The 19,103-nt window shown below is 41.6% G+C and overlaps 1 protein-coding gene across 1 annotated transcript in view; it reads right to left on the bottom strand.

Moving 5' to 3' along the window:
- Positions 1-19,103, bottom strand: part of gria3a (glutamate receptor, ionotropic, AMPA 3a) — a gene marked incomplete at its 5' end in the record, with an annotated part of 134,654 nt that overhangs the window by 24,699 nt on the left and 90,852 nt on the right. Inside the window, 7 exons of the mRNA XM_080014180.1 lie at positions 1,312-1,685; positions 2,800-3,006; positions 5,565-5,672; positions 7,076-7,180; positions 7,782-7,949; positions 9,583-9,744; positions 11,438-11,491. Coding sequence (XP_079870306.1) covers positions 1,312-1,685; positions 2,800-3,006; positions 5,565-5,672; positions 7,076-7,180; positions 7,782-7,949; positions 9,583-9,744; positions 11,438-11,491 — 1,178 coding nt within the window. The remainder of the gene's footprint in view (positions 1-1,311; positions 1,686-2,799; positions 3,007-5,564; positions 5,673-7,075; positions 7,181-7,781; positions 7,950-9,582; positions 9,745-11,437; positions 11,492-19,103) is intronic.

The raw sequence follows: 19,103 nt of genomic DNA, 5'->3' as shown, positions 1-19,103 counted from the left end.
GTCCTAAAACTCACAAGCTGTTACATGCCCCCACGACATTTCCAGACAAAAGAGGGGACGACCCCCAAAAGTGCCAAGAGACGGTGTCATTCTTGATTTCACTCAGGCCAGCGGGGGCGTAGTGGACCATATCTCACTGTCAAACAGAGACTTTATCCGCTTCACTCCCTCCTCTTGTAGATTTCAGAATCGTGCGGCATGTAGGGAACGGCAAGTCCAAGGTCACACTTTGTCGGTGTGAGTGTAATTTTTTTTAAATCTGCTCCAATTTATCCATCGGGAATGAGAATTTGTATGCCAACGTGCTGATGCAAGTGTATTGCTTTCTGATGTACGATCAGATGCACTGATTTGTTTTCCTTCTATGAATCCGAATGCTTTGCTCGCTCGTAACTAACAGCATTCTGCCTTTTCAAGTCAACAATGATCAATCGCATCAGCAATAGATCAACAGGACAAGGCACTTAATAAAATTATTCTTATTGAAATTTAAGACTTATTCAGCAGCTCAGAATCCTGCTCTAGCATTAGAAATGACTACTTTCTATTATGTCTGATTGTTTGGCTCCTCTAGCCTATAGTCTCATCCCTAATAGTGGTGAAGTTAAGACTCAATTGTGTGTCCTCTTTGGTGTGACTCAGCAGTCGTAAAAAGACCAAATTTCCATATAATGTAATACAAAACAAATTTTAAGATTATATAAGATGTAAGAAGATATATAAAAGATATACGATTTTTCTTTTCTCCACAGTATACCAAAGTGTTCGGCAAGAAGGTAAAATTCCCACAATAATTGATGGATTACCACTAATCAGTTATGACACAACATGAACGAATTCAACAAATGGAAAAATGCAGAGCAGTTATGGTAAAGGTGCCTAGATGGACTGGAAATGCATGGAGGTATTCTCCACGTGGAATACATTATATGCACCAAGATGATGACCGTAAAATGGGACATGCAGCAAAAACACGGTAGCCCTCCAAGAGTCACAAAGACTACCAGCAAACAGATGTAGTAACCCCTGTGCATTTCACAGCCCTCAGCATGGTGGATATAAGTTATTTTGTGGATGCAAAATAGCTGGCTACCAAGTGTGCAGCCTGTATGTGTTGTGGACAGAGTGAATGTGTGTAAGTAAAGAAAATGGAAGGAGTAGTTACGTGGAGGATAATGAGCAGACAATAGCAAAACTCAAAATAACATATATGCACCATGGCAAGATGGAGATGTATTTTTACCATAAAATGCAGAGAAGACAATGATGACAAACTAGGCAGTGATGTGATAAAAAACAATGACCACCAACCTTGGCGAGATATCGCATCCTTGCTGCATGAAGGCGCCCAGGGAGAACCACAGGCTATTAAAAATCCCAAAGTCGTTGGGCGGGTCTGGCGGGCTCTGGGGGTCTTTGGCCTCGTCATTTTCGTCCAGGTGCCACTCGTATGGGCTGAACCGACTGACCAGGAAGAGCACCACGCTCACGCCGATATAGGCAAACACTATGCACATCCAAATCTCATAGGCCAGCGGGTCCAGGAAGGAGAAAACCCCGGGCTTGGACTTTTGAGGCTTCTTTATCATAATGGAGATGCCCAAGCTCATAAAGGGCTTAGAGAAGTCTATCACTTCTTCCCGTACCAACGTTATAGTTAAAGGAGCCACGGCTATGTCAGCTCTCTGCGAAAAGTGGGAAGAGGCACGCTCAGAGTTAGACCATGCACGGCACAACCCTCCCCAAACATGTTACAAGTATTAGTGGAAACATCAAAGAGCCGAGTGTCAAACGCTGGTGTATCATTCACAGTACATGTATATCATTTCATCAAATGATGTTCATGATTATCTTGTGATTCTAAGCCTCATTAATGTAAATTTATCAAAAAGGCAGGAAAGAAAAACAAGAAAGGGAATAGAACATTCTGAAATGCAGATGTTCAGAACCGAAAGGAGGGCAGATGAGAGGAAATCTGCCAATTTCAAATGAGTCACTCAGCAATAGTGGCGGTTAATGTCCTTTGTCTTAATGGAGATCTTCCTCCCGAGTTGAGCAGAAAGGTTGCGATGCAGAGGTGGAGGAGCTTATGCAAACAGGCTATTGTGTGCGAATCAGCCTGTGGAGTTCACCTTCGTCAGAGCCTTATCGGTGGAACGTATGTCACTGCAATGTCAAGCATTTCGCAGCGAGGATTTTTGGGGGTGAGATCAATAACTGGATTCAATTTCAACTGCAGACACCATTTAAAAAAACAGTTTGGACAGGGTCTCAATTTCTCACAGCCTCTTTATATTCCATTTATATATGAATTACCCTGCAATGGCCAAACAAATGTGATGGCATAGCTGAAAAAAAGGTCTGGTAATAGTCCTGTCAATTTCTGCGGGGGGGTCATTTTTCACCGTTTAAATGATCACTACGTAGAGCGGCACTTTAGAAAAGCGCGTTATCACGGACATTACAGGAATTACATTTAGAAACTTGTTAAGAGCGCCATTTGAAAAGTTAATGTTGTGCGTTCTAATTGCGGTCAGGGTTTCTCAATGACACGTTGTCCAGTAAGCGCTCTGGGTGTCGATGGAGGTCCCATCGTATCACACTCCAAGGGGATTTTGAAATTATGGACAGTCCTCAGGACATCTACGAAGCTATTCAATAGGCTCACAGTATGAAAAACAAATCTTATGATTATCTATGATGATGAGTGATTATTCAAAGGATAACCCCCCGCCTCCCCTCCCTCCATTCCCTCCTCCAGTCCCCCTTTCCCCCCTGCACGAGTAGATTGACACTCACCCCATAGACCAGTTCACCCACCATCCCGTTCCACGTTTTGGTCTCTGGATCCCTGGCGCCGTACTTGCCGTCGGCAACTATGGACAGCTTATACTTTATCCCCACGTGTTTTGCAATTTCAGATGCTAAATCGACACAGTAGCCTTCATATCTGTCATTCCCCTCCATCTGCATATAGTTTCGCTTGTACATCACATACGGCGCTTCCTGTTAAATCAGACAGCATGGTTAAGGATCATGGCAGAGACGAGCGCACGTCCACTTGGGACTGAGCTCCTCAGTCAAACGAGGCCACGATAGGGTTTGCATGCATACATGCTCGGGCACACAAAATACCACAGACCAGCCACACGGAACAACAAAACGACGACAAATAAACAAGGAAAATAAACAGTTAGAACAGTAAAAGTCAAGAGACGCTATGATCAGTGGCAGGAATGTTTCAGAGGCTCTGACTCAACTTTGCGGCCAAATGCAGCTAGAAGCCATGTGCGGCGGTGGAATATGCTAAGCTTGTGGCGGGTGGAGCAGAGTGTAAGCAGGGGGGGGGGCTCTCCCTGGCAGAACGTTCTAAGATCTGGGGGGGACGGGAGGGCCGCAGTGTGGTCAGGACAGAGGCCAGGGCAAGCTGAATGGGGCTCTTTGGAGTTCATGAAGTAAATATCAGTGACAGCAGCAGAGAGGTCGCAGGCGGCCAAGTCGTCCTTTGCTGGCAACCGACACTAATGCGATGGAGCCAGAATCAGTGACTGTGATTACAAAATAAGAGTCAAATTGAAAATAATGACTTGTACGGACTCACACTTGATGCTTGAAGAACCAAGCATACTTGGTGCCACATACTTGCACTAGTTGTAAATACTCCATATAAGTGGTTCCCAAACTTTTTTTTTGCGCGGACCACTAAACTGTTATCAAGAGCTTTCGCGGACCACCTCGTATGCAAACCGTAAGAATAAATGAATACAAATCAGGTTGATGGATAGACAGTGGCTGTGCATTTAAATCACAGTTCTAAGTATGTCTCACTGTATTTTCTCTTAACCCTTGTTTTCTTGCTTGTATTGTGCACGGTCTGGCTTGTGGCTCTCCTTTGGATTATCTCTGTCACTTCCCTCTTAAGACTACCTGACGCAAGCCGATCATCCATTTTTGTTTCATCTGCAGTGAGCATCAGAGCGCCGGTTAAAACTGACATCATCCACTTGGCCACTATTTACCTAATCTAATTTAGTCACAGAGTTGACACATGAAATTACTATTTAGCGGTAATGATCAGCATAATTTGAAAGAATAACATGCCATAACATTATATTACACAGCAATTTTGCAATTGTATTTGTAGTCTATGATTTCAAAATTTCAATAATTTCAAATATATTATTGCCAAATTCATTTTTCTTTCTTATTTTTTCCCACGAACCACCTGCCATACCCTGTGGTCCACGGACCACAGTTTGAGAACTGCTGCTCTATATCACAGTTCCTTCTTAGTGTATCTATCTATTTCTAAAATTTTACTTTTTTCTTTTACCACCTATTTTCAGTTCTCTACTAAAGATAAAACATTTATTGGATGCGTGTAAGAATACTTGGCCGATTAAGTCTGATTTTGATTGATGATTGGATATTCACTTAACTTAAAGCTATAAAAATAATAATGGCAATGAATAATAATAATACGTGCTAGTATTACATGGCCATTGGGATATTTTGCAGTAATAATTTTTTTTCCTGGTACAAACCATTACACCTTCAAGTATTTTTCTTCTCTGGTTCTCTGGTTTAAAGTCCCACTGCAATGTTCTTTATATTTGTGTATTTAATATATATTATTATTACATTATATTCTATAGTGTAGGTGAAGTAATGAAAATCAGGCAGGTATGAAAGCTGTTTTAAAGTAAAGCTGTTGGTTCATTTGACTTATTGTATGATTTCAAATAAACATGGAATGATGGATTTTGTTCAATAACAATATTCTAAAACATGTCAAACTTTGCTATTATACCTCTGTATAATATCTCTGTATTCCTAACTTGGTTATGGGAATAATAAATAATGAGTTTCTAGTTACAGCTAGATGAAAATGAATGGCTTTGGCGTTCTGAATTTGCCTAAGATGAGCACACAATAGACAAGGTCAGAAAGAAGGCTGAGCCATGGTTTAACATGTAAGATAAGGCGTACCTTATTTTACATTTAAAAATGACTGATGGTTACTAACCTGAACTACTGGGATGCATCTTTACTGCCGTCAACACAACTATGAAAACTGATCATACATGGGACCGATGGATTCAGCAGAAGACCTATTGTTCAGAAGTAAGCATCCCCGAAAAGACTCCTTTCCTTATGCCAGCGAGTGCTGTTTGTTTTAGAAGTTATTTAGCGTTTGTTCCCGGTGTCACTGATGATTTACTTGATGAGAGGGAATTTGTTGTGTTTTTTTTTTACTTACGTATGCACTGAATGTGAAAAAGATGGGGCCTGACTTCTACAGTTATCATTACCAAAGCCGTTATTGTGATGTCACTGCTACGACAGGCCACCGTGAAATAGAAAATGAAAATGCTTTGACACCCACACGGGTACAGTTGAAACACTCTCTGTGAATCGACTGTTTCAACATGTAGTGAGTGGATGGAAAGCAACTCAAAAAAGTAATTCTACCCTCCCAGGACAGAATGCAAAAATCGACACCTTGACCTTGAGTGGCAGAAATTTTTTGGGTGAAACATTTAAAACCTGCTTGGAAAGTGTACCATAATAGTAGTGACCACAATTGTTCGGTTTTCCATAGAACAGGACTCGTTGGTGACCTGCTGATCCATTATATATACAAATTTTTCGTACTCATTCCAGTAGCCGATCTGAAAGTGACAGAGAGAGGGACAGTTAATATTGGAAGCAGAGAAACACTTTTACAGTAGAGCCTCCAAGTGCATGTGAGTTGGAAGGTTCTATCTGTAGAGATGGACAGAGTTTACTGTATATATGACTCAGCTTCGCAGTAGCTGCTTTTACCTCACTTGTGCTAGGTTAACACAGAAGAGCATTCTATTCCGAACTACTTTCCAAAGCTATTACATAACAAGTAGGCAGCATTAAAGTGGTAATCCTTAAAAAGGAATTTACCCTTGTCTTCGCACTAAGACAGTGAAATTATTTTCTCAAAGTTTGTCTTCTTGTGATATTTTTTTCCCTTGGTCATTTGAAGTGGGATACTACGCTGGTTTCATCAAATTCAACACGGCTCCATTTCACCGATCAGTGCATTCTTGCCAGGAAAGGCGGACCCTGCCACCAACAATGGAAACGCAGATCATGCATAAGGCAAATTAACAGAATGGCCATTTCTTATAAAGCACCAGCTAGAAAAAGTATCAAATATGGGATTTTTTTTAACAAAATAGTTTTGGGATTTCCACTTTAATGCAATTGGCTCATAATGATAATATGAAATTTGTCAATCTTCTAATTAAGCTAGACAGCGATCCGTGGAATTAAACCTGGGATTTTAAGAATTCCAATACATACAGGATGTTACTCCAAAGTGCTTAGAAGCTCAGAAGAACTGTACTTCTCCCAACTCTGGTTGGTACAAATCACAGTACTCACTCTGTTGTCACTGTGGATTGCCTCACAGTGAGTGCAGCTCTCTGCTGAACTGAGATATGTAGACAGTATGGGGCCACTTCTCTTTTGTGGCAGATTTTGTGGGCACCTTGTCAAAGTTCAGGGTCACAAGGCTACCATGGTGACGGCATTCTGGCTGTTTATGAGTGTGTCCGTGTGAATGTCCATCTTTTTGTTTGTTTGTTTGTTTGTGTGTGTGTGTGTGTGTGTGTGTGTGTGTGTGTGTGTGTGTGTGTGTGTGTGTGTGTGTGTGTGTGTGTGTGTGTGTGTGTGTGTGTGTGTGTGTGTGTGTGTGTGTGTGTGTGTGTGTGTGTACATCATTTCAGACTGCCTTGGTGTGTCCGTTTGCTCGCCCATTAACGACAGAGCAGAATGGTCTGGCCCAACCCTAGTGCTGTTTTTTCTTTCAAAAGATTAATGCTGCAAGGGTGGGTAGAAGTTAATGCAGTTATAACATCGCCTTGCCCACTGAGGCCAGACTTTTATAGACATAATTTACAGATAGATTTACAGAGCATTTGCTGTATGTTGTTGCGAAGTTACAAAGTTACTCATGGGAGCAATATTCTGTTATTTATATGCATGTCGGATATTAAATTAACTTCAATATGTCTCCCCGGGGACTCTCTCCACTTACCTTCCTGGCACCACCCAACTTCATCTCATATACATCGATGGTGTAGTTGGCTCTCCGACCGAACGTATCAAACTGGATGTTGCCTGTCATGCCTTGCACCTGGACCTGGGGAAGGGGAAAGTAAATGTAAAATGTTAGCTTTCATTATGGAAATACTCGCATTTCACTAGATGCTTCAAAGTACAATAGGATATTGTGGTGGACCCCCGTTTCATCAAGATAGTAGCTGCGAAAACAAGAATTGTTATGTAGTAGTTGTGTAGTCCCGGTTTTACTGGGTTCTAACAGAACAGCTTCCTATAGGCGGCTGCCTATGGCGGCATCTTAAGGTGGCCGCCAAAATTGCGGCCAGAAAAAAAAAATCATCAGTGAGTGATCATCCCAGGCAGGAATTTAACCAGGGTCGTTGCAAGCGTTACGCCTATATCGTGCACACGCTTATGTGGTTGAGCCACCAAGACATCACAAGTACCTCTTCGTCGGCCCCTCTCCAACAGTACCAACCCAGGTACAACAGTGTGTTCTTATTTTAGATATTTATTATTTTATTTTACTCTGTTTCCTTATAGAATGAAACAAGCCTGTGCGTAACAAGACCACTTTCCCTGTAACTGTCTTTTTTGTTGTTGTAATTATTATCTTTTTACTCAGTTAGACGACAAGGTTAAAAAGAATAATGGAGAATAAAACGAAAAGCAGATCCTACCATTTTGAGGGCTCTCTCTATATCAATGCCTTGGCTCCAGGGAACCGCGGGGTTGGCCAAACAGTCTCCGGCGCTCCCTCTGCGAGACACGTCTACCCGCTGGCGCCGGAGGTAGCGGAAGGCTTCGACAATCACCAGGATGGCATCGTGGGTTAGCGCTGAGGTGTACTGAGATGCAAGACAACAGAAAGGAAATAAAAGTGATGCAGGGACGCCAAGCATCGAAACCAACAGAACTCCACACTCTGTTTCACGTCTTTGATCAGTTGTTGGATGTACAACAAATTGGATCTGGGAAAGATTGTAGTGGAAGTGACTGCAACTACTATGTAGTGGTTACCCAGATCGAATTTCCTGTATTGGATCAGTAATACCTAGCCTGGGGCGCAAGACTCCCACAGGGGGATGCCAGAGATCACAAGGGGGGTCACGGGGCCTTAGATGATTTGAGGCATATGTGTCCTAATAGTCAAATATTGGAACAAAGACCCACACGAACAAGTTCTCTGCAATGAAAAAAGAGCCAATTCAGACAGAAATGACAGAGCGCAAATAAACACATGAATATCGAAAATTAAATTTATCACATCTTTTAAATAGAGGGGTTTCAGATTCTAATCTGAATCGGGTTTGACTTAGGGGGCCTCTTAGAAAAAAATGTTTGGGAACCTCCCAAAAGCTGTATTATACAACTTCAAGTAGATCAAGAAAGAGCACCTCCCACCACAGGTGCTGAGAAAAGAGGCTTTTACATAGGACACGGTGTGCGCTTTTGGTTGATAGTAGAAAATAAATGAAAAAATCGATCAGGAATTCAGACTGTTATTACTTCTACAACAGGAATATTGTTTATGGTATTATCATTTTAAGTTCAGTTGGTCTGTATGAAATGTTACATTAATACTATTTATTTTTTATATTACAATATTATATATGTCTTCAGACAACCATATCTTATTTTAATGACAGGGAATAGTCATGATCATGTCATGTAGGCAATAATTTAATTTATTATGGTAGTAATTTATTGGCAATTGCTCATTTATCACTAATCTCCACTGCATGTTAATACACACCTGGTCTGCCTACTTGGTAGGAAACCTGTTTCCACAACAGAATTTAACTTCTAAGGTCCAGATAAACCCCTAAGGACGGGTTGTAAAGCTCAGGGAATTGGGACACCACTATAAGTTTCTCCTGCATATTGCACAAAAACTTTCTGTTTGCTTCACCTATTTTTTCTGTTGGCCCAATAGGAATTACGTCATGGTACACCGCCCAAAATTCAAAAGTTTAACTTTTGGGCTGGCGCTTAGCTCAGTGCACATCTGCACGGCGCAACCAATACGCACCAACAGAGTTTAGAGAGCAGCGTGATGTGAAGGGTCCTAAAATCTTTGTCAATACCATAAAATGTGAAAACTAAAGGGGAATTACCCTGGGTTTCTCCTCTATTAGTAAAGCTCTCTACACAGTGCGTCGAGATAAAGCCCATAATGCCTAACCAAGCAAGGAAAATTAGCTCTCCTTTGCAGAGATGACTTTGTGGCTGGCCGCAAAACACATGTGCCTGGTAAGTGTTGATTTGTGGTGGAACTGCCCTTTAAATGGTGCGGAGGCAGTGTTTCATCAGAAACAAACATGAAGTGATTTGAACAGCATCTCCCTCAAAACATTTCAAAGGGATCTTTACATGTTGAGGTTGTACTCTGAGTGAAATATTTTTGCGTTAGTGTGTTTTTCTTTCATTACACATGTACACAAAGTATGACTGCAACATTGGCAGCCTTCCCTTGCTGACCTTCAGTGGAGCGTTTTTGGCCTCAGGAAATTCTCTTTCATCCAGGCGCTCCCAGCGCTGCAGGAACTGCAGGACAATGGGGCTCTCAGGGCTGACGATCTGGAAGCCTGTTATGTTGGCTCCACCCGAGAAGACCTTATCCAGGCTTATGTTGGAAAAGCCCTGAGGGCCAAAGAAAACAAATGTTTTTTATGCCACACCAAGTCATTCCAGCCTATTACTGCAGCATGAAGGCATTAAAGGATTAGTTTGCTATTTTCCAACCTGGGCCTTAGCCATGAAAATGTTCACAGCACAACCTCGCTGAACACTTTACTATTGACAAACTTATCATTTGTGCTGCAGCTTCTCACTCCGCTTCAAGGCAACGGGGACAAATTTTTATCCTTAAAAAAATAAACATTGTTTCGGTAGCATCGTATGTAACCATTTCTTTGGTGCGTCATGACTGTCTGGCAATATTGTGAGCTTTCCATTTTCAAAAAGAGAGATTTTAAGTTCTTACAGTTCAAAGTTTGCCCTATTGGACTGTATGGACAGAGAGGAACTGCAGAAAAATTTGTGGTTCCTTTGTGGGAAAGGTTTATTTGAGTAAAAAAAAAAAATGCTTCAGCAACCAATATTGTGGTTTAATCATTGGTCACCAACTGCAGCTAAAACTAAAGTCAAATCCTCAATTTCCACCATGGCGGTATTGTAATAAAACCAATTTCATATCATTGCAATGAACCCACACTGAACAGGGAGAGGCTCCAGTCCTCCCACAAGCCGGAGCAGGTATCAGCAGGTAAAAAATACAGATGAAATATCGAATGCATTGCAGAGATCTGTGTTGCGTCAGATTGGAGAACAGTCCACTCGACCAAGTGGTAAAATATTAATCACAAAGTTGAAGACCTTCAATCACACCTTTAAGAATTATAACCTGGTGTTGTAACAATGCAGCAGGCCGCCGTCATTAACAGAGACAATTAAGTTAAAATTACAGCAGAGTTAGGTGGCTGAGACTTTAATCCTGTTTTCATTTATCCATTATTATTTCATTATTATTGAAATTGATTTTATTACTGTTATGCACAGACTGCATATCTTCGTTCACATCTCTACCTTTCCCCATAAAACGCCTCTCTTGCAGTCTTTTAGACATTTCTGCACCCACTTTAACTATTATTCAGTAAAACCACGAGCCATCGTTGAGGATAAGCGTAGCTGTGTTCTAAATCATATATACACTATCATCCAGGGTATGTGAGTAACTAGAGAAGATAGAAAAATTTTTTGGATGGAGGTTATCATACAGCCACTACACTTAATTGCCACAATTCTTTAGCGAAACCTTTACCGGCGTCTCGCCCTCACAATGCATTGCAGGATATATTTGCCAGAGTTGTACCATATCTCATTGGATGAAGTGTGCCAGCCTGGTACTTTCAGCACGTCTTGAAAGTCAGCTCTACTCAACTGTACTGTATTTTTGGCTGTGCCATTCTATTATGAGCAAGCTCCAAAATGAAACATTTTCTATGATTCAGCAGCCCAAATAAAGCCTGGAATCCACTATTGCCAAGAGAGGAGTTTGGTTTATGGACGGATTAAAATTCTTTTGATTATTTCCAGCCCGAACCTGAGCACAATCTTACATCCATGTTTCATTTGCCATTTTAAAATAACTTCGCGCATCTCTGCTTTTCAAACGATGACCTTGTTATCTCTTGCTACACGATATGCTCGTTATATTCTCTTGGCTTCTAGGTAAAACCCTAAACAGGGCATGCATCCTGCCTCTGTGCTAGCCCTGTATTTCGGTTTGTTCTGCATTGGTTTTTTGGATGCGCCAGCGTGCGTGCGCTCTCACCAGGTTGGCGAGGATGTAGTGGTATCCTCGGCTGTTCTTTCCCAGGGCCACGACCTGCAACGACAGGGAGGAAGGCACAATTCAGAGCAACACAAGCCTCTGCACAAACCCCAACGTGGGCAGCCTCATAATGGCTGAGCGAATGCTGGCAAGTTAACATCCCCTGACCCCTCCATTTCCAATGACATAGGAGAAGTTACGATAGATAGATAGACAGACAGACAGACAGACAGACAGACAGACAGACAGACAGATAGATAGAGAGATAGATAGATGATGGATAGATAGTGTGGGGATGGTATGGTTTGAGCAGCCACATCTAACCTGGATCTAGGTCATTGGGTACCCAGGATCAGAGTGGCTGCATACCTGTTACTTGTTGGTGGTCTAATGAGTAGCAGGTAAAACCCCCATCCCCACACACACTCAGGAGAGAGGAGCCCTTGTCATGACCTGTGTCATGTCAAGGGCTGCTGCTTTATTATTAATTTGCCTACTGTCAAAACAGTAGGCATATTAATAATAAAGCCATACAATAATAAAAGAAAAAGCAATATATGCAAAAATTAAAACAAATAAAATAAAAAAACCCCTCAAAAAAGCAGAGAAGGAACATAACCAACTTCCAGTTCAAAGTCCTTCCGGCAGACTCACGCGGTCCACAACTACATAAGGCAAGAGCTTGAAGAACCATGACAGATGGGGGTGGGAGGGGGCAAATGACAAAGAACCCAACTTTATTAAACGCAAACAGTGGTGTGCCACAAATCTCTATGCTTGTTCTATCAAGCCCCCTCTCCACAATTAACTTGTGTGTGTTTTCTACCCCCTCTGCCACAGATGGATGGATGGATAGATAGATAGATACTGTTCAGATAGATGGATGGATGGATGGATAGATAGATAGATACTGTTTAGATGGATGGATGGATAGATACTGTTCAGATAGATGGGTGGATGGATGGATGGCTAGATAGACACTGTTTAGATAGATGGACAGATGGATGGATAGATCAATCGATAGATACGTTTTTCATCCCCAAAGGGAAACTGCAATTGTCTCAGCAGCTCACATCAAAACAGTAGGCAAATGAATAATACAGCCATGCAATAATAAAAGAAAAAGCAATATATGCAAAAATTTTAAAATATACAAACAGTTAACTGTGCACAATAAGATATGGCAATATACAGTAAACCTAATGACAAACAACAGATATAACTTAAAAATAACAATAAAGAAAACAATGAAAAAATATATAATGAAAAAATAAATGGAAAAATTAGACAAGAAAAAGTAACAAAGAAATAAACAAAAAAAATGAAAAAATAAAAGGCATGATGAAAAGCAAATATCAAAGTAAAAATGAACCATATACATATATAAATATCAAAGTGAATATTAAAACAACATGCCTTTTCAGACCCGACATGAAAATGTCAAAGCGCCTTGGACAAATGCAAATGTTGCAGAGCATATTGAGCCTAACTTGTGATTTACATGTGTTTACTGTAGCTTCAGTAAGAAAAAAGATCCCAAATAGAGGGATGAGAAGAGAGTGTGGGAGGGATTTTTTCCTTCATTTTTTTCCCCAGAGACTGTAGGAGTGAGTTTAAATGTGTGTGCTAGTGTCTGCGTGGGTGATTCTCTGCTATCTGAGCACCTCTGTGTGTGCAGGGAGAGAGAGAGAGAGAGAGAGAGCGAGAGAATGAGAGAAGGAGAGAGAGAGAGAGAGAGAGAGAGAGAGATAGAGAGAGAAACTGTGATGACACCACTTGTTCCTTTCTATTAACTTCATCGTGTGGAATAAGGTCAGGGTTTAGACAAACTTTCTTTGCACATTGGCGCAGCTCGCTGCTTTGTTTAAACCAACATACACATCTCTACTCCCCCCTCTTTAATTTATTCTCTTCCTCTTCCTCTCTCTCTCTGCCTGCCACTCATTATTCCTGTTTTTCATTTTAACTCTCCAGGCAGAGCAACAGAAATAGGTTTCAAGCAGAAACTTATGCGGAGGTGAACAGTCTGTTTTTTAATTTTTTTTTTTTTTTTTTACACACTCTTTAGTCCTGGTTTTGATAAGCACTCTCAGGCACTGAAACTATTCAGATATCAAATGTCCAGGTGATCTTCCTAAATCTCCCCTCAGCGATGTGAGCACAGTGGTCGGCATAAGCACACACAACAAGCATAGGCTTGTTCTGCTATTCTTCTGTGTCCGTTATACTCAATACAATTTCCACCCCCTCCTTATAAGAGGGAGGTAGGCCTGGGCCATAATGGAAAAATCAAAGACCACAATATCTGGTATCTAAAATACCAGACGATATCTAGTCTCATATCACAATATTGATGTAATTTTGACATATCGCCCAGCCTAACAGGAAGGGCTTTAATTCTGATTTCACACAATAGTTTGGTTTCGGTTTTCTTCATTCACCATCCCAACGTCCCTGTCCCTCTGCACTGTATCCTGGACACCTGTCCTTCTCACGCACCTCCAGAGTCCTCAGTTTAAAATCTTTTAAATGCCTCCGGAGAGACGACGTCCTTGGTCCTCTGGATGTTAATCCTCCAGCCCGCTCATATCTTTCCAGCAATTTCAACAATAAATCTCATTAACTTTCCTCCGTATGTTGAGTGATTTAATTGTATTTGACATTTCAACACCTCCACCGGTCATGCGTGAGGTCCTACGCCCTACGAGTTTTGTCAAATATGAGAAGCACATTTCCCTGCAGATCATCCAGTCAAAAAGTTGTTTTTTTAATCTGTCAGTGACCCAAGCCACAAAGGAATCCACTGGTGTAACAAATGGTCTGACTTTTGAAATATTTTTAAGGTGAGGAGCTATTTCAACTATATTCCTGATGTGTTGCTCAGAATTATGATCACCCTTTAAGATTACACCAAGATTTCTTACCTGGGTTTCAACATTTAAAGGGCATAAAAAAAGTAAAAGTTCACCTCTTCTCTTTTAGGGGAGATACAGTGAAACAGTGAATCTAGTGAATCTACAGGGTGCAGTTCATCTGATATGTATAGTGACATATATGTACATATCAAATCTATGTTATTTTTTGCCATTTTACATTCTTGAAGACCACAAGAGGAAGCATGTACAAAGGACGTACAGAACAGTATGGGGCCATGGATAGAGCCTTGAGGTACGCCACTATTAACTTGAGTGAGGTGTAGTTACCAAGAGAGAATATGTATGTAGTATATGTAGTATAGGTAGCTACTATATATGTACGTCTACCAAACAAATGTAAAAATAAATGTTAAACTACCTTAAAATAAATGTGTAAAATTAAAATGCAAAATGTATGTAATGTAATATTATAAAAATCTAGGTGTACAGTTCAGTCTGGAATGCCAACCAGAGGCGGTCTGTAATGTCTTAATAAATGACAAAAAGAAAATCAACAGAAAACGTGGTATTTTTTGTCGTTATTGTTTTGAGGATGAAAAATGCTTTTTGTGAGCAAAACATTTTACCCACCCATGTACCCATGTATTCAACCATTGAAAGGTTTTTGCTTTACTACTTTTATTCACCTGTCTAAGCTTAAAAGATTAATTCATTTGATGTGGTCTAAGTTCCTGGCAATCCCTGAAGCATAGATGTAACTTTTTTCCCTAATAAGAAAGGCATGTGGGCATAACAAATATTTTTAGGCTTCTGATGCTCCAGATCTGTACTCGCCAGGGACCGTGGGCACCTACAACCAAATGGAACAAAGCTGAGGCCAGGCTTTACTGCCAGCGATGAAGATATGCAAGAACGGCACAGATTTAAGAAATTTGTGTGACCCCCAAAGAAAAAAAATACAGGATAAAGGATAAAATAAAACTCAGAATCAGTCATCATCATCAGTAAGAGACAGCCTGTCTAAGTAAGAACAGGGGAAGAACTCTGACTGTATTGACCTGCTTTTACATTTTTAATGAAAACTGAATGGAAAGGATAGTTGGGGTGCCATGATGCCATAATATTTCCCATTATTTATCCCCTCAACACAAACCAGTCAAGAATTCTTAGCACTTTATTAGGCAGCCAGAACCTACTGATATTCTTTGGCCTTATTATTTCGGCCACATACATCGAGGCCAAACGTCCAATTTGATGTCCCAGATAGAACGTCTTGTCTCATCCAAAAACAGTGTCAATTGATAAGGATCTCTATGCAGAACAGGGGGGGGGGGTCAGAACTTTCGCAGACAGTACGGATGCAAAAGACGTTCAAATTAATGTCAAAGTGGGAAGTGGGGCAGGGACGTAGCTTTGGCCAGGGAGCAGGGAGAGCTAAGAGCGGTCCAACCGGTCAATGAGGAGCATCTGAACCCAATTAACCCCTGGTGTTATATCTGTGGCTCAGTAAATCCTGGAAGATGAGCCAGTGGACCGCAGACACGTGTCAGAAAATGCCACACAATTGAAGGCTTAAAAAAAAAAGAAATATTTTATTCTTATCTACCCTCGATAAACTGAGCCTTTAATTATAGATTTTTTGGACTAATGTCTACAGAGAGTGAGGAACCTCATTTTCAGTTCCAGTTGTGTGTCATTTCTTTCTCCAGTTCTTTCTTCTTGTGCCAAATGAACACACTCCCTTCTTTACATGTCTATTATAACCAGTCGGCTGAGAAATTACATCAGGTCAGATCTGTTTGGGCTTTTTCAAGCGAGCTTTAGGGTTAGAGTTTAAAGAGAAAGGGAGAAAGAGGGTCAGAGAGAGTAAAACAGAAAGCAGGAGAGAGAGAGAGAGAGAGAGAGAGAGAGAGAGAGAGAGAGAGAGAGATAGAGAGGGAGGTTAGGAAATTAAACTGCTTCAAAAATGAAGCACCAACAAATCCTCCTGAACGGAACACAGCACTCCCCTGATTCCCCAGGTTCTCACAAAATCGTCCATTTTATCCGTCATTTTGAAAAACTCAAATTCCACCCTGAGAGCAGTCCTGCCATATTCAGGGTGGGATCCACTGACCCATGACCCTGCAGACATTTATTCCTTGTTTTCCAGATTGATAATTTTGCTGTTCCTACTACCATGTTTATAAGGCTTTTGTACATGTCTCCTTTGCACAGAATATTTCGGTCCGAAAATTAAAATTTCGAAAGAAAATCCTCCCCTAACTGCTGGAACCATTCCTCTAACTGTCTAAACAAACTCTGAAATCAAAACACTGGATAAAAAATGCTGAATTGTTTTCCTGACTGAGCAGAAAGGACATCCTTCCCCAGTGCTTGGATCCAGGTGTGTCACATTTCTGTTTGTAGCTATCGCCCCGTGTACAATCCTCCACTGGAGGTCACCTCTCTGACTATCTCTCCAGCTGCTGGGAAGTGGCAGGAGGAGGTGGGGAGTTTCCTGAGTTTTTTGGCCTAGGCTCTTCACCGAAAGTCAGCTCCTCCTGCCACTCCCCAGCAGCTGGAGAGACAGTCAGAGAGGGGAACATGCACTCACATTCATCATCCCACTGGTCAGAAAGAGTACAGTTTTCATGAAACGCTCTGAGGGGCCCTGGCAGGGATGTGCAGACCTCCTCCACAATCCTCTCCAACAGTCTTGAGGACCTGATTCCGGTTGTTCTTGTGAGCTGCTCCACTGGTGTTTTTATGAAATGTCCAAGCTTGATACAACCAGCCCGTAGTACTATCAATCGTAGTAGTACTATCAATCTGTGCCACAAGGTCAAGGCAACCAAGTTGTTGGCTACCAGAGCTCTCCCCCTATATGACAACCGGGGTAGGCTTGACCTCAGGCTGGCAGAAGACAAAGTCTGTGTTAGATGAATGTGTTGAAACTGTTCTTCAAACAGCCACATTCCTGGCATTGCAAAGAGGTCCTGGTAGATCTTGAAAACCTGCCAGGCCTTCAAAACTGAAAGATAAAAAGGTGTTAGTCCTGTAAAGTCCATCTCTTGAGGCTGCAGCAGGAACAAGTGTTTATCCAATCCCAGGCTCCCAGCTTTCCTCAATAAAAGACAATCTGTATCCTGCCAGCTTAGTCCTGGGGTGTAGAGTAGCTTTTGGGCTGCCTGCAGCCTGAAAGCCAACACCCTGGATGGAATATCTATGAAGCCTTGTCCTCCTTCTTCCACTGGCAGGTATAGAGCAGATGCCCTGATCCAGTGTGTGCCCAGAAGTCAACAATCGTAAATGTAATGTTTCGTCAAGAAAGTTGTTAACTTCCTCTAGCCTGTACAGATCTCCACTAACAGGTTGTGAGTCTGTTACTGATAGATCATCTGAGTCAGAATCAGATGTCAGATGAATCAGAATGTTCAGTGACCTGGGGAACCAGCGGTGTACTCACCGCCTCCTGGCCGCCCGGCTGTTGGTGTGACGGGTTCTGTCTCCGCCTCACCCCTGTTCTCCCCACTCTCACCACTCGGACCTGCCTCATTTGTGACCCACCGCATACTTTAGGGTCATTTGGTGGCTTTTGACTTTTTTTTCCCCCCCGCATCATTTAAAAGAGGAGAATCAGAGCTTGTGCAAATCAAGAAAATTTTTGACTTGTTAATGACAAGGGTGTGGCAAACTGTGTTTCTGAGATAATCACCTTGAAATTTTCACCGAGACTTCGCGTCATTCACCTAGCTCCCAGAATGCAAATGGGGTTGCCAAAGCCACATGGCTACTTAACATACTGCGGAATGGGCCAATCACTGCTTTGTTCTTGTGTTTTGAGGGAACGTTGAACTTATATTTGTTTTGAAAATGTTTTTATTTAACAGTAAGAATTTACATGTTTTATAAAAGTGGAAAATTGTTGAGAGACAAAAAAAACACAAAGGAACACGAATCTGGAAAAATCTCATTTTCCTTCAAGAAAGGTTTTTTCAACTTATTTGGCTGCTCCTGGCCATTTTAGAAATGCGCGAGATGGCGGCTTTTGCTATGGTGGGTCACAGTTTCACTTATTTTATTATCATCATCATGCTTGTCACCTGGGATCACTTTGGGCTTGGATCGCTTTGTCTGGATTTCTCCATCACCGCTAGTGTCATTGTTCATCTCTGTCTGCGGGGGAGACTCGGCTTCCGCATCACCGGCCCCAGCAGCCTGCCAGTGCAGACAAGTGTAGCGCTTGTGACCAATATTGCAGTATTCAAAGCATTTCATGCTTCCAGAATTGACATATATCATGTAATAGCTTCCGTCATGTTTAACTCTAAATGACACCCCCTGTCCACAAATAAATAAACCAACAACTACAAATAAACTGTATACTACATGTAAGACACACAAAACAGCAAACACATGCTCTGACACACCCAACTCCCAGCATGCACCGCAGTGAGAGAGAGAAAGAGAGAGAGAGAGAGAGGTTGAGGTTTCAAGCACTCTTCTCTATGCCTAAAAATAAATCACCTGGATCAGATGGCTACCCAGTGGAATTCTATAAACTCTTCTGGTCACTTGTATCCCCATTATTCATCAGAACAGTTACAGAGATTAACTCAACCTCCACCATGACTCCGCACATGAATTCCAGGCTCATTTCGGTTTTGCTCAAACCCAATAAGGCCCCAACCCTCACCTCCAGTTATAGACCCATAAGCCTTATTAATTGTGACCTTAAGACTATTAGTAAAACACTAACCAACAGAATTGAAAAAGTAATTCCATTTATAATTCAACCCAGACCAAAC

The sequence above is a fragment of the Zeus faber genome (assembly GCF_960531495.2).
Source record: "Zeus faber genome assembly, chromosome: 14".
Classification (NCBI taxonomy): Eukaryota; Metazoa; Chordata; class Actinopteri; order Zeiformes; family Zeidae; genus Zeus; species Zeus faber.
The sequence above is the reverse complement of the archived record's forward strand: the minus strand, read 5'-3'. Positions and strand labels throughout refer to the sequence as shown.